At 49.4% G+C, this 14,544-nt stretch overlaps 1 protein-coding gene and 1 long non-coding RNA gene across 2 annotated transcripts in view; one reads left to right on the top strand and one right to left on the bottom strand.

Annotated features, from left to right (window-relative positions):
- LOC139232703 (uncharacterized) overlaps nucleotides 1-14,544 on the top strand; it is a 63,063-nt gene that overhangs the window by 20,844 nt on the left and 27,675 nt on the right. The gene's annotated exons all lie outside the window — the stretch shown is intronic.
- LOC139233057 (uncharacterized) overlaps nucleotides 1-14,544 on the bottom strand; it is a 36,515-nt gene that overhangs the window by 11,649 nt on the left and 10,322 nt on the right. The window contains exons 4-10 of the mRNA XM_070863577.1: nucleotides 13,878-13,989; nucleotides 12,847-12,994; nucleotides 10,791-10,838; nucleotides 7,417-7,494; nucleotides 5,622-5,759; nucleotides 2,546-2,629; nucleotides 1,563-1,613 (exon numbers count right to left, since the gene is read on the bottom strand). Of these exons, the coding sequence (XP_070719678.1) occupies nucleotides 1,563-1,613; nucleotides 2,546-2,629; nucleotides 5,622-5,759; nucleotides 7,417-7,494; nucleotides 10,791-10,838; nucleotides 12,847-12,994; nucleotides 13,878-13,989 (659 nt within the window). The remainder of the gene's footprint in view (nucleotides 1-1,562; nucleotides 1,614-2,545; nucleotides 2,630-5,621; nucleotides 5,760-7,416; nucleotides 7,495-10,790; nucleotides 10,839-12,846; nucleotides 12,995-13,877; nucleotides 13,990-14,544) is intronic.

Below are 14,544 nucleotides of genomic sequence, written 5' to 3'. Positions count from 1 at the left end.
TCACACAAAGGGCAGTGGGAATCTGGAACTCTCTCCCCCAAAAAGCTGTCAAGGCCGGAGGTCAATTGTAAATTTCAAAACTGAGATTGATAGGTTTTTGTTGGGTAAGGGTATTAAGGGTTACGGAACCAAGGCGGGCAGATGGAGTTAAGATACAGATCAGCCTTGGTCTCATTGAATGATGGAACAAGCTTGAAGGGCTGAACGGACTCCTCCTGCTCCTATGTACCTTTACTCCTTTTTTCTTTGTTTAAAAAGATATTGGGAGGTTGGGGAGCCGAGCAGGATAAGCAGAGAAGGTATACAAGAACGTAACATAAGAACACGAATTAGGAGCAGGAGAATTAGAATAGAAAACAGAGTCGGGATAAATGGTTCATTCTCGGGTTGGCAATCAGTAAGCAGTGGGGTGCCGCAGGGATCAGTGCTGGGACCCCAACTATTTACAATCTATATTAACGACTTGGAGGAAGGGACCGAGTGTAACGGAGCCAAGTTTGCCGACGATACAAAGATGGGAGGAAAAGCAATATGTGAGGAGTACACAAAAAATCTGCAAAAGGACATAGACAGGCTAAGTGAGTGGGCAAAAATTTGGCAGAAGGAGTATAATGTTGGAAAGTGTGAGGTCACGCACTTTGGCAGAAAAAAAATCAAAGAGCAAGTTATTATTTAAATGGAGAAAGATTGCAAAGTGCTGCAGTACAGCAGGACCTGGGGGTACTTGTACATGAAACACAGGGGGATGGTATGCAGGTACGCAAGTGATCAGGAAGGCCAATGGAATCTTGGCCTTTATTACAAAGGGGATGGAGTATAAAAGCAGGGAAGTCTTGCTACAGTTATACAGGGTATTGGTGAGGCCACACCTGGAGTACTGCGTGCAGTTTTGGTTTCTATATTTACGAAAGGATATACTTGCTTTGGAGGCAGTTCAGAGAAAGTTCACTCGGCTAATTTTGGAGATAAAGAGGTTGACTTTTGAGGAAAGGTTGAGTAGGTTGGGCCTCTACTCATTGGAATTCAGAAGAATGAGAGGTGATCTTATCGAAACGTATAAGATTATGAGGGGGCTTGACAAGGTGGATGCAGAGAGGATGTTTCCACTGATGGGGGAGACTAGAACTAAGAGGGCATGATCTTAGAATAAGGGGCCGCCCATTTAAAACTGAGATGAGAAATTTCTTCTCTCAGAGGATTGTGGAATTCGCTACCTCAGAGAGCTGTGGAAGCTGGGACAGTGAATATATTTAAGACAGAAATAGACAGTTTCTTAAACGATAAGGGATTAAGGGGAGTGGAGCTGAGTCCATGATCAAATCAGCCATGATCTTATTGAATGGCGGAGCAGGCTCGAAGGGCCGTATGGCTTATTCTTGCTCCTATTTTTTCTGTTCTTATGAGTCTGCCATTCAATGAGATCATGGCTGATCTTCTACTTCAACTCGACTTTCCCGCCCGATCCCCCGGTGATAGAGGGTGAAGAGAGCAGGCAAGAGAGCAGCCACAATTCCCATTTTGAGCAGTAACGCAGCATTTAATGAGACGCCGGGTTCAGGTACCTGCAGCACGAAGGCTCCACAATCACTGTCGTTGTTTTGCCGTGCGACATTCTGAAAATGAAAATGAATAAAATTAGCCACCGTTTCCAATCCCAAACCCCAAGATAACTTAATACACACAAGGCACATTACCCTCGTGCAGAAACGTTAAATTACATATCAATACCCCCCTTCCTGCTTCTGCAGAAATACAACTGAACAAAAAATGAATTAACGAGCAAAATTGATTTTTGTAACATAAATTCGGCAAGATATCAATGAACATATTCCAGAGAGTTACACAAACATCAGCAGGCTTTGCTCTTGTACGTTAATCTTTTGTTATTGGCCAGAATCCTGCCCTGGGAGTGTTTAATGGGACAGTGTAGAGGGAGCTTTACTCTGTACCTGCTCTGGGAGTGTTTGATGGGACAGTGTAGAGGGAGCTTTACTCTGTATCTCACCCCGTGCGGTACCTGCCCTGGGAGTGTTTGATGGGACAGTGTAGAGGAAGCTTTACTCTGTATCTAACCCCGTGCTGTACCTGCCCTGGGAGTGTTTGATGGGACAGTGTAGAGGGAGCTTTACTCTGTATCTAACCCCGTGCTGTACCTGCCCTGGGAGTGTTTGATGGGACAGTGTAGAGGGAGCTTTACTCTGTATCTAACCCGTGCTGTACCTGCCCTGGGAGTGTTTGATGGGACAGTGTAGAGGGAGCTTTACTCTGTATCTAACCCGTGCTGTACCTGCCCTGGGAGTGTTTGATGGGACAGTGTAGAGGGAGCTTTACTCTGTATCTAACCCCCTGTACCTGCCCTGGGAGTGTTTGATGCTGCCACCATGTGTCTGAAATGGAAAATACTCATTTAAAAATTTATTAAAAAATCAGTAATTTCTCACAGATGCCATGTACAGTAATCATTCACATCACAGTAAATCCTCCTGAACTTCTGCAGAAAGTTAGCTGCCCACAATCGGTAAAGCAGGTTTTGCAGGCTACCCACCATTTTGAAATATCCCTTCCAGTCATCAGAGAAGTCGTGTCGGTTTTTCTTGATGGCCTCCGCCTGGAGGTACTTCCCAATATGCTAAAAGGGAAATGGAAATTCAGACAGCTTTAGAACAAAGGCTTCAGTTCCTCTATCGCAGCCATTCCCCAGTCCCTTGGTGCCTTCTAGAGCCAGTTCGCAGTCTGAAACAACGTCATTGTCATTTCGCCGCAGTGTACTGCTGGGAAAGTATTTATTCTGTGTTCGCCTGAACTGTGAACACTCAGCCATAAATTCCCAGATCAGTTCTTCCAAACTTGGGTCATGCGTCGAGAAAACACCTCGATTATAACAGGGTTACAATGCTAGTGAGTACAGTACTGGTGGGTACAGGTCTGTCACTGTATAACACTGGGGTACAGTACTGGTGGGTACAGGTCTGTCACTGTATAACACTGAGGTACAGTACTGGTGGGTACAGGTCGGTCACTGTATAACACTGGGGTACAGTACTGGTGGGTACAGGTCTGTCACTGTATAACACTGGGGTACAGGTCTGTCACTGTATAACACTGGGGTACAGTACTGGTGGGTACAGGTCTGTCACTGTATAACACTGGGGTACAGTACTGGTGGGTACAGGTCTGTCACTGTATAACACTGGGGTACAGTACTGGTAGGTACAGGTCTGTCACTGTATAACACTGGGGTACAGTACTGGTGGGTACAGGTCTGTCACTGTATAACACTGGGGTACAGTACTGGTGGGTACAGATCTGTCACTGTATAACACTGGGGTACAGTACTGGTAGGTACAGGTCTGTCACTGTATAACACTGGGGTACAGTACTGGTGGGTGCAGGTCTGTCACTGTATAACACTGGGGTACAGTACTGGTGGGTACAGGTCTGTCACTGTATAACACTGGGGTACAGTACTGGTGGGTACAGGTCTGTCATTGTATAACACTAGGGTACAGTACTGGTAGGTACAGGTCTGTCACTGTATAACACTGGGGTACAGTACTGGTGGGTACAGGTCTGTCACTGTATAACACTAGGGTACAGGTCTGTCACTGTATAACACTAGGGTACAGTACTGGTAGGTACAGGTACTGTTACTGTATAACACTGGTACAGTATTGGTGGGTACAGGTCTGTCGCTTTATAACACTGGAATACAATACTGGGGTGTACTGGTCTGTCACTGTATAACACTGGGATACAGTACTGGTGGGTATAGGTCTGTCACTGTATAACACTGGGGTACAGTACTGGTGGGTACAGGTCTGTCACTGTACAACACAGGGGTACAGTACTGGTGGGTACAGGTCTGTCACTGTATAACACTGGGGTACAGTACTGGTGGGTACAGATCTGTCACTGTATAACACTAGGGTACAGTACTGGTGGGTACAGGTCTGTCACTATATAACACTGGGGTACAGTACTGGTGGGTGCAGGTCTGTCACTGTATAACACTGGGGTACAGTACTGGTGGGTACAGGTCTGTCACTGTATAACACTGGGGTACAGTACTGGTGTGTACAGGTCTGTCACTGTATATCACTGGGGTACAGTACTGGTGGGTACAGGTCTGTCACTGTATAACACTGGGGTACAGTACTGGTGGGTACAGGTCTGTCACTGTATAACACTGGGGTACAGTACTGGTGTGTACAGGTCTGTCACTGTATATCACTGGGGTACAGTACTGGTGGGTACAGGTCTGTCACTGTATAACATTGGGGTACAGTACTGGTGGGTACAGATCTGTCACTGTATAACACTAGGGTGCAGTACTGGTGGGTACAGGTCTGATACTGTATAACACTGGGGTACAGTACTGGTGGGTACACATCTGTCACTATAACACTAGGGTACAGTACTGGTGAGTACAGGTCTGTCGCTGTATGAGGCCACGTGACTCCTGCCCCTTGTGATCACCGGAGTGTGTCTGTTCAAACTGGGCCTATGGCCTACATTGGGCCTATGGGCCACACACTGTGGGCTCCAGCTACCCGACCTGCAAAGCTCCCAGTCCACTTCTAAAACTGGGCAGCTAATACAAGCAACTAGTAATGTAGCTCAGGTCGGGGAATGTTAGTGTGCATCGCTTGGATTTGGGGAGTTCGATCGTTCTTTCTACATCGAGCTCATGGTGCGGAACAAAGTGGCTAACAAAGAGATCCACAATGGTAGGACTCTTCCACAGCAAGTTTGAAGGCCTCAAAAAGATAGATTTGACTGTTTCTTCGAACATGGATATTGGAGGAACAAAAAGCATTTCCGGCAGACTTTACAAAAGCAAAGTACTGCGGACGCTGGAATCTGAAACCACCGAAGATTTATTTGTACTTCTATCAATTGAGTATACTGTATTCGCTGCTCACGGTGAGGTCTCCTCTGCACTGGGGAGACCAAGCGTAGACTGGGTGAGCGCTTCGCGGAGCACCTGCGTTCATTCTGTAAGTGACCCCCGAGCTTCCGGTCGCCTGTCACTTTAATTTCCGGCCCCACTCGCACTCTGACCTCTCCATCCTCGGCCTCCTGCACTGTTCCAATGAAGCTCAACTCAAGCTGGGGGAACAGCAGCTCATCTTTCGTTTAGGCACTTTACAGCCTTCTGGACTCAACATCGAGTTCAACAATTTCACACCAGAACCTCTGCCCTTATTTGGCTCCCTTTCCTCCGTTTTTTTTTAAACAAGTCCCCCTTTTATTCCTCTTTCCCTTGGCATCTGATGATCCTGCCATTCTCACCCTATTTAGATTTATCTTTAGTTTCTTAACTTGTCCCATTACCATCTCATCTTTGCCCATCATCCCGTTTGCCCCTCTAATCTCTCCTGCCTTCCACCCAATCACCGACCTTCTCTTTTGTTCTTTCCTCCCCTCCCCCTTTCACTGCCCCCCTGCACTTGCTTAACAATCTGTTACATCGCGAACTTTCCCAGCTCTGACGAAGGGTCACAGACCCAGAAACTTTCTCCCTCTCCACAGATGCCGAGTGTTTCCAGCAGACGTTGCTTTGCCTTGTACCCGTGACACAGTGAGCAGCGCTGACAATCGCCAACTCCTGACCACAGTACCTTGGGGCACCTCCTGTTGAGGGTACGCTGGGAGTCGAAGTATGTGATGGTCTTTTCACGGACATCGACGGAGATCAGGGACCAGTGCACCTCCAAGTGAATGGGGATCAATAGCAGATCCTTGTTGAAGATGTCAACCTACAAGAGGAACATACCATCAATAGTGTAACAAAGTCGGTCACCATTACCCCTGTTGTTCCCAAGCAAGAGACGAGGCGCCATCAGTCCCGTCCTCCCCCACTGATCCCCTCCTGAAAAAAGCATGTGCTGATATCCGTCAAGGACATTATGGGGGGAATCTGCAACATTCCTTTCCCAAGCTGAATAGCCTGCTGTTACTCGTAAGGAATGGTCACTTCAGCAGAGTATGAGAGGGGGTCCGGCACCCATGGAATCATACTTCAGAGTCAATACCTTCTGGAAATTAGGAGAGAAAATGCGGAGGTCTGCGAAAGAGGTGAGGAGGAAACTTCACCCGAAAGGGTGATCCCCTGGACTAGTTTCAATCGGCTGGATGGGTCGGAGAGGAATTTTCCCAGATTTTTTCCCCCCCTAAATTGGCCTGGGTTTTGCCTCTCCCAGGAGATCACATGGTTCCGGTTGGGGTGGAGTGCTCTTTACCTTTCCGCCATTGTTCATGGGTTTAAATGTAACCTTCAACGCTGCTGACCGAGGGCCGTGCGGCTCTTTGTCTGCTGGCACGGACACAATGGGCTGAAATGGCCTCCCTCTGCGCTGTAAATTTCTATGAAACAAAGGGAACGGGGAATGGCACATTGGCGCACCTGGAGAGGTTGGGGCAGATTCTAAATATTCCATCCAACCCATGTGGCCAGTGTGCCTGGGAATGCTGGGATAATTATGGAGCGTTATAAGAACATAAGAACAAGAATTAGGAGCAGGAGTCGGCCAGTTGGCCCCTCGAGCCTGCTCCGCCATTCAATAAGATCACGGCTGATCTTCGACCTCAACTCCACTTTCCCGCCCGATCCCCATATTCCTCGATTCCCTTAATATCCAAAAATCTATTGATCTCTGTCTTGAATATCCTCAACGACCAAGCCTCCACGGCCCTGTGTGGCAGAGAATTCCAGCGATTCACCACCCTCTGAGTGAAGAAATTCCTCCTCATCTCAGTCCTAAATGGCCGACCCCTTATCCTGAGACTGTGACCTCTGGTTCTAGACTCCCCAGCCCGGGGGAAACATCCTCCCTGCATCTACCGTGTCAAACCCTGTAAGAAATTTGTATGTTTCAATGAGATTCCCTCTCATTTTTCTAAACTCTCGAGAATATAGGCCTAGTCTGCTCAATCTCTCCTCATAGGACAATCCCATCCCAGGAATCAGTCTGGTGAACCTTCGTTGCACACCCTCTGTGGCAAGTATATCCTTCCTTAGGTAAGGAGATCCAAACTGTGCACAATACTCCAGCTGTGGTCTCACCAGGGCCCTGTATAATTGCAGTAAGACGTCTTTACTCTTATACTCAAATTCCTTTGTAATAAAGGCCAACATACCATTTGCTTTCTCAATTGCTTACTGTACCTGCACGTTAACTTTCAGTGATTGGTGTACAAGGACACCCAGGTCCCTCTGAACGCCAACATTGCCCAATCTCTCACCATTTAAAAAATACTCTGCTTTTCTAAATTCCTACCAAAGTGGATAACTTCACATTACACATTGACCCCTGCAGTATGCCTGGTGGGGCAGGTTCTGGGTGAGGGAGACACAGGATTTACAGCAGAGAGAGACAGGATGTTCAGGTACAGCATGCTGGGGGAGGGTCTTACATTTTTGGTCCATCGTTTTACCCCATCGTAGCCTTTAGTTCGCAGCTTGTCATAAAAAAAGCTGTTGAAGAAGTGAACCTGTGTAAGGGAAGCAGACTCGTTAAATCCGGCAACACTTCCATTCATTGGATCAGCCTGCAGTCCCAAGTCCCCCCCATGCGCCCCCCCCCGCCAATCCCGCACTCCCCCACCACCCCCCCAAATTCCTCACACCCGCCCCCCATCCTAACCATTGCACCCAAACCAAGAGAATCTCCTTCTGCGCTCCTCTCCCAATGAATCTCGACTCTTCCTTCCCTGACCATTGTGATAGATTTAGATTAAAGAATAAGGGTGCAGAGGCGATTGACCAGAGTGGTACCGGGGATGAGGGAATTCAGTTATAATGAGAGACTGGAGAAGCTGGGGCTGTTCTCCTTAGAGCAGAGAAGGTTAAAGGGAGATTATCAGGGGTTTTGATCGAGTAAATGAGAGACTGTTCCTGGGGAAGGAGGGTCGGTAACCAGAGGGACACAGATTGACACTCGGAGTTGTTAACCTGTGGAATTCCCTGCCGCAGAGAGTTGTTGAGGCCAGTTGATTGGATATATTCAAGAGAGAGTTAGATATGGCCCTTACGGCTAAAGGGATCAAAGGGTATGAAGAGAAAGCAGGAATGGGGGACTGAGGGAATGATCAGCCATGATCTTATTGAATGGTGGTGCAGGCTCGAAGAGCCGAATGGCCTACTCCTGCACCTATTTTCTATGATAATCGGCAAAAGAACCAGAGGGGGAGATGGGGAGAATATTTTTACGCAGCGAGTTGTTGTGATCGGGAACGCGCTGCCTGAAAGGGCGGTGGGAGCAGATTCAATAGTAACTTTCAAACCGGGAATTGGATAAATACTTGACGGGGAAACATTCACCGGGCTGTGGGACTGATTGGATCGTTCGCTCACAGAGCCGGCACAGGCTCGATGGACCCAATGGCCTCCTCCTGTGCATAACTAAGACCGCCTATTTCCACCTCCGTAACATCGCCCGTCTCCGCCCCTGCCTCAGCTCATCCGCTGCTGAAACCCTCATCCGTGCCTTTGTTACCTCCAGACTTGACTATTCCAATGCACTCCTGGCTGGCCTCCCACATTCTACCCTGCGTAAACTAGAGCTGATCCAAAACTCTGCTGCCCCGTGTCCTAACTCGCATCGAGTCCCGCTCACCCATCACCCCCTGTGCTCGCTGCCCCCGTGTCCTAACTCGCACCGAGTCCCGCTCACCCATCACCCTCTGTGCTCGCTGCCCTGTGTCCTAACTCGCACCGAGTTCCGCTCACCCATCGCCCCCTGTGCTCGCTGCCCCGTGTCCTAACTCACACCAAGTCCCGCTCACCCATCACCCCCTATGCTCAATGACCTACATTGGCTCCCGGTTAAGCAACACCTCAATTTCAAATTTCTCATCCTTGTTTACAAATCCCTCCATGGCCCTCGCCCCTCCCTATCTCTGTAATTTCCTCCAGCCCCACAACTCACCCTCAAGATGCCTGCGCTCCTCTAATTCTGCCCTCCTGACCATCCCTGATTATAATCGCTCCACCACTCGTGGCCATGCCTTCTGTTGCCTAGGCCCCAAGCTCTGGCCCTCTCTACCTCTCTACCTCTCTACCTCTCTACCTCTCTACCTCTCTACCTCTCTACCTCTCTACCTCTCTACCTCTCTACCTCTCTACCTCTCTACCTCTCTACCTCTCTACCTCTCCTCATTCAAGACGCTCCTTAAAAACAACCTCTTTGACCAAGCTTTTGGTCACCTGCTCTAATTTCTACTTATGGGGTTCGGTGTCAAATCTTTAACGCATAATACTTCTGGGAAGCGCTATATAAATACCAGTTGTTGTAATTTTATGTCTCTAAGTATAGCGAGAAGCACAGCTTCCCAATGCCCGAGTGGACGGACAAGTACAGAACTGGGTATGGAACTTCGCCAGTTTAGGAAGGGGCTGATTTCCATACACTGTTTGTACAGAGTTTGTCGGGTAGTGGGGAGGGGCAGTGGGGAGACCCTGGTCCCAGGGAGGGGCAGTGGGGAGACCCTGGTCCCAGGGAGGGGCAGTGGGGAGACCCTGGTCCCAGGGAGGGGCAGTGGGAGTCCCACTCTCAAATGCCGCCTGCCAGAAGGCCCATGTACAGCCGATGGTCCAGGATGGGGCCACTTTACAAGACAAATTGAAATATGGTAAGGAAGTCACACAGCCACTGGTACAAGCGGACCCAACTTTGTGTTCCTCCAATTCTGACCTCTTGAACATCCCCCACACTCCCCTCACCACTGGCCGTGCCTTCAACCGACTGGGTCTCAAGCTCGGCAATTTCCTCCCTAAACCTCTCCGCCTCTCTCTCTCTCTCTCTCCCCCTTTAGGACATTCCTTTAAAAACCCACCAAGCTTGTGGTCACCTCTCCCAACAGCTGCCTCCTTGGCTCGAGGAAGCATTGAGAGAACAGTTACCCCTCGGCAAAACAGCTCGGGACGTTAAATACACAACGTGATTGCAAGTTGTTGCTGCGGCCGAGTCTGTTGGATTCCTCCCAGGTCCTGTGTAAGCCACATCCGGGGGAATAGGGAGAGCCGGCTTTCTGCCCCGTGCTTTCAGATCTTGCCCAGGGCCTCTGGTGCTGTGTAACTGGCACTGAGCAGCTCGGGAAGGCAGAAACGGACAACTTTGTCTAGCCACGCATACCTTAAAAAGGCATTCTGCATTCAGCTTTCTGATTCCAAACCTATTGGCTTTAATTGTTTGTCAAACTAGACTTTGACTTCCCCTTCCCTGCCCCACACAATTCCCCGATGTGAGCAGGCAGCTCCCCTTCCAACATTGTACCAGGCCCGCGAAGTCAGTAGGCTCCATCAACTGCAGTGATTTGCCTTTTTTAAAATCTCTTTTCCCTCATTCAGTGTTTCCTCCTCCATCTCCTCTTCCCCAGGACGTCAGTGCAGAGACCAGCAACTTGAGTACTTGCAGTATTTTCTATTTTTATTACAGGGACTGCAGTGGTGTGCTCAGATTACTTTATGGAGAAAAACACACAATAAATACAGACACACACACACACACACTGAATACGCACACACTGAACACACGCCGCGCGCGCACGCACACACACACCGACGCGCGCGCGCACAATAAATACCGACGCACGCACAGTATACAGACGCACACACTATACACACACACGCAAATACGCTGCGCAAACACACATACACCACGCATGCGCACACAAATACACCACGCACACACATACACAAATACGCTGCGCACAAATACACTACACACAATACACACACACACTATATACACACACACACAGCCGTGAGGAACAGTGAATGGACTTACCTTATTGGGGACGGTGTCCATAACGAGGTCTCCGTACATGTTCATGACCTGCAGTACAGCACAAGGAAAAAGTACTTAATCTCTCACCACCAACACCAAGTGCAACCCCAGCAACTACTCTCCACACTCGACTGGCTCTCCCCCCGCCCCCAAAGGTCCCAGTTCTCGAGCCTCAGTTGATGAGCACCGGAAGGCCAGCCTGAGCAACACCGGGCGATTCACCTCCGTGTTCATCCGTCGCCCCGCGGCACGTCCCAAACAATGCACGCAGGCAACGTGCTCGCTGATTGCTGCCCCTCAATGACCAGCGCAGAGCCAAAGCCCTCCCCAAAGATCGAGAGTCAGATGGTGCTGTCTAAACCCTTGGTCCTGTCCCCTTCACTGTCCACATGCTGCCCACTTGGCCATAACATCCACAAGCAAGGGGTTCATTTCTACACGGATACTGGTGTACCTCTCTCTGACTCCTTCATTGTTCCAAAAGCCCCCACCTGGAGTACTGCGTGCAGTTTTGGTTTCCATATTTACGAAAGGATATACTTGCTTTGGAGACAGTTCAGAGAAGGTTCACTCGGTTGATTCCGGAGATGAGGGGGTTGATTTATGAGGAAAGGTTGAGTAGGTTGGGCCTCTACTCATTGGAATTCAGAAGAATGAGAGGTGATCTTATAGAAACATATAAGATTATGAGGGGGCTTGACAAGGTGGATGCAGAGAGGATGTTTCCACTGATGGGGTAGACTAGAACTAGGGGACATAGTCTTAGAATAAGGGGCCGCCCACTTAAAACTGAGATGAGGAGAAATTTCTTCTCTAAGGGTTGTAAATCTGTGGAATTCGCTGCCTCAGAGAGCTGTGGAAGCTGGGACATTGAATAAATTTAAGACAGAAATAGACAGTTTCTTAAACGATAAGGGGTTATGGGGAAATGGCAGGGAAGTGGAGCTGAGTCCATGATCAGATCAGCCATGATCTTATTGAATGGCAGAGCAGGCTCGAGGAGCCTTATGCTCCTGCTCCTATTTCTTATGTTCTTACCGTGTTCTCCAACTGCCTCCAATAGCAGGATACAAATATTCACCTCAGTACAAACCAGAGGTATACCCATCGGCAATCTCCTCCAGCCCTCCAGCCCTCCAGCCCCACAACCCCCCCCCCCCCCCCCCCCCCCCGAGATGTCTGTGCTCCTCTAATTCTGCCCTCCTGTGCATCACTGATTCGAATCGCTCCACCATTGGTGGCCGTGCCTTCTGTTGCCTGGGCCCCAAGCTCTGGAACTCCCTCCCTAAACCTCTCTCTCCTCCTTCAAGACACTCCTTAAAACCGATCTCTGTGACCAAGCTTTTGCTCACCTGCGCTCATTTCTACTTATGCAGCTCGGTGTCAAATATTTGACTCATAATATTCCTGTGAAGCGCCTTTTGACATGTCACCATGTTAAAGGTGCTATATAAATACAAGTTGTTGTTGTATCTGATGCTGCACAGCACGGATCTTAACCCATCAGGGGAGATCAGGCAATCTCCACATTATAAGCAGCCAACACACGAAATAGAGAACCAGATGTCGACAGGCTCAACAAAAAAAGTCTGGGGAAAATCCCTTAATTTTTCCGGAGTGCCATTCTGCCCCCGGGGTCTCCCACTGGCTCTCTGGTAAATGCAGCCCCCCCCCTCCCCGCTATGGGCGAGAGCCAGCAGTGGTAGAAGCCAGTGACCGGCCCAGTCTAGGCCGCTGACTGACTTTAGTTTGCAGTTGGAAGGAACGGCTCAAGGGCCTGGGGTGGACTGGCTCCCGATCGCTACCCGGGGTCCCTGGCTGACAGGCCGGCCGAGGGGGACGGAGCGAGCCGCGATGGTCTCCACAGACCAATAGCCTCACTGCCCGGGTTCAGAAAGGGGAGGGCCATTTGGGCTTCAAGCACTGCCGACGAGGCCGTGCAACCATGACCCTCAGCTCAGGGGAAAATAACACCACAAGCGGGAGGCGTCTGTATTAATGCATGAAAAACCATAACCCACCAATCAGACACAGTCAACAACAAAAGAAATATGACCTGGTCATTAAGCCAGTTTTGTCCATACAGTGTTGAGAGATCATCCATGGTGAGCACGTGCCTCTTGTAAGTAACTCGAAAGTTTCGCACAGCATTGTTCCCAATCATTCGATGGTAAGACTGCATTACGTGATGAATCATGTTCTTTCTGTGTGCAAAGGCAGAAAATAGTCAGAAAGTGTTAGCAGGATGTTGGCAGGACTGGAGAATTTTAGCCATGAGATACAAGATTCCAAGGGGGCTGGACATAGTGGATGCAGAGAGGATGTTCCCCCTCGTGGGGGAATCTAGAACTAGGGGACATAGTTTCAGAATAAGGGGTCGCCCGTTTAAGACGGAGATAAGGAGGGATTTCTTCTCGTGAATCTGTGGAATTCTCTGCCCCAGAGAGCTGTGGAGATTGGGTCATTGAAGGTGGAGATAGACAGATCTTTGAACCATGAGGGAGTCGAGGGTTATGGGGAGCGGACGGGGAAGTGGAGCTGAGGCCAAGATCAGATCAGCCATGATCTTATTGAATGGCCGACTCCTGCTCCTAATTCTGACGAACTTACAAGAAGTCAAGGGAGAAAAGCAATTATTTTTGGCCCCTCTTTTCACCCACGGGGGCGAAAAATTCCATAATGATCCTCTCCACTGAACTAGGGTCGGGAGAAAGAAGCGCGAGCGGGCAGCAGAGAAAGAGGGGCCTGTGAGGCGAAAAACAGCAGAGGTGGGAATGGAGGGGGGCTCTTAAAATAAACATGGTGGGAGGCACTATAAACCTCCATTCTATATCGAACAAGAAGGGGTGACTCTTTGGAATTCTCTGACCCAGAGGGCTGTGGATGCTGAGTCTCTGAATATATTCAAACAGAGATCGATAGATTTTGGCACTCTCGAGGAATCAAGGGATAGGGGGATCGGGCGGGAAAGTGGAGTTGAGGTCGATGATCAGCCATGCTCTCATTGAATGGCGGAGCAGCTTCGAGGGGCCGAATGGCCGACTCCTGCTCCTAATTCTGATGTTCTTATAACTTTTCAATGAGTACCTGTGGGGGGTTGAGAAATCTTCTTCAAATACATCCTGCAGTTTCTCAATGACCTCGTCGGTGTTGAGGGGTATTAAGCTGCCGTAGGTTTGGATATACTCATCCAGGAGGCCTGAAAAGGAAGATCGGCGTCAGTATGGAGGAAGGGTTCAGCGATAAAGGTTTGAGCCCTGTGGTTTAATTGCCTCTCGCCTGGAGCTGCTTATCCCAAGGTAGGACTCCCCAGCCAAGCAGCCATTCTTCGAGTATAAGCTAAGACAGCGAGCATGAGGTCAGCACTGTCCTATGCTCACCTCCAGTTTCAGCCATGGCTCAGTGGGCACCACCCTTGCCTCGGACTCAGGTTGTGGGTTCAAGCCCCATTCCAGGGAACTCTCGGCTGACACTCCCAGTGCAGTACTGAGGGAGTGCCGCACTGTCGGAGGTACCGTCTTTCGGATGAGATATTAAACTGAGGCCCCGTCTGCTCTCTCAGGTGAACGCAAAAGGTCCCGTGGCACTATTTCGAAAGAAGCAGGGGAGTTCTCCCCGGTATCCTGGGGCCAATATTTATCCCTCAATCAACATCACTAAAACAGATTATCTGGGTCATTATCACATTGCGGTGTGTGGGAGCTTGCTGTGCGCAAATTGCCTGCCGCGGTTCCCACATTACAACAGTGACTAC

Source organism: Pristiophorus japonicus, chromosome 20 (assembly GCF_044704955.1).
Source record: "Pristiophorus japonicus isolate sPriJap1 chromosome 20, sPriJap1.hap1, whole genome shotgun sequence".
NCBI lineage: Eukaryota > Metazoa > Chordata > Chondrichthyes > Pristiophoridae > Pristiophorus > Pristiophorus japonicus.
This window is presented reverse-complemented; position numbering and strand designations above follow the sequence as displayed.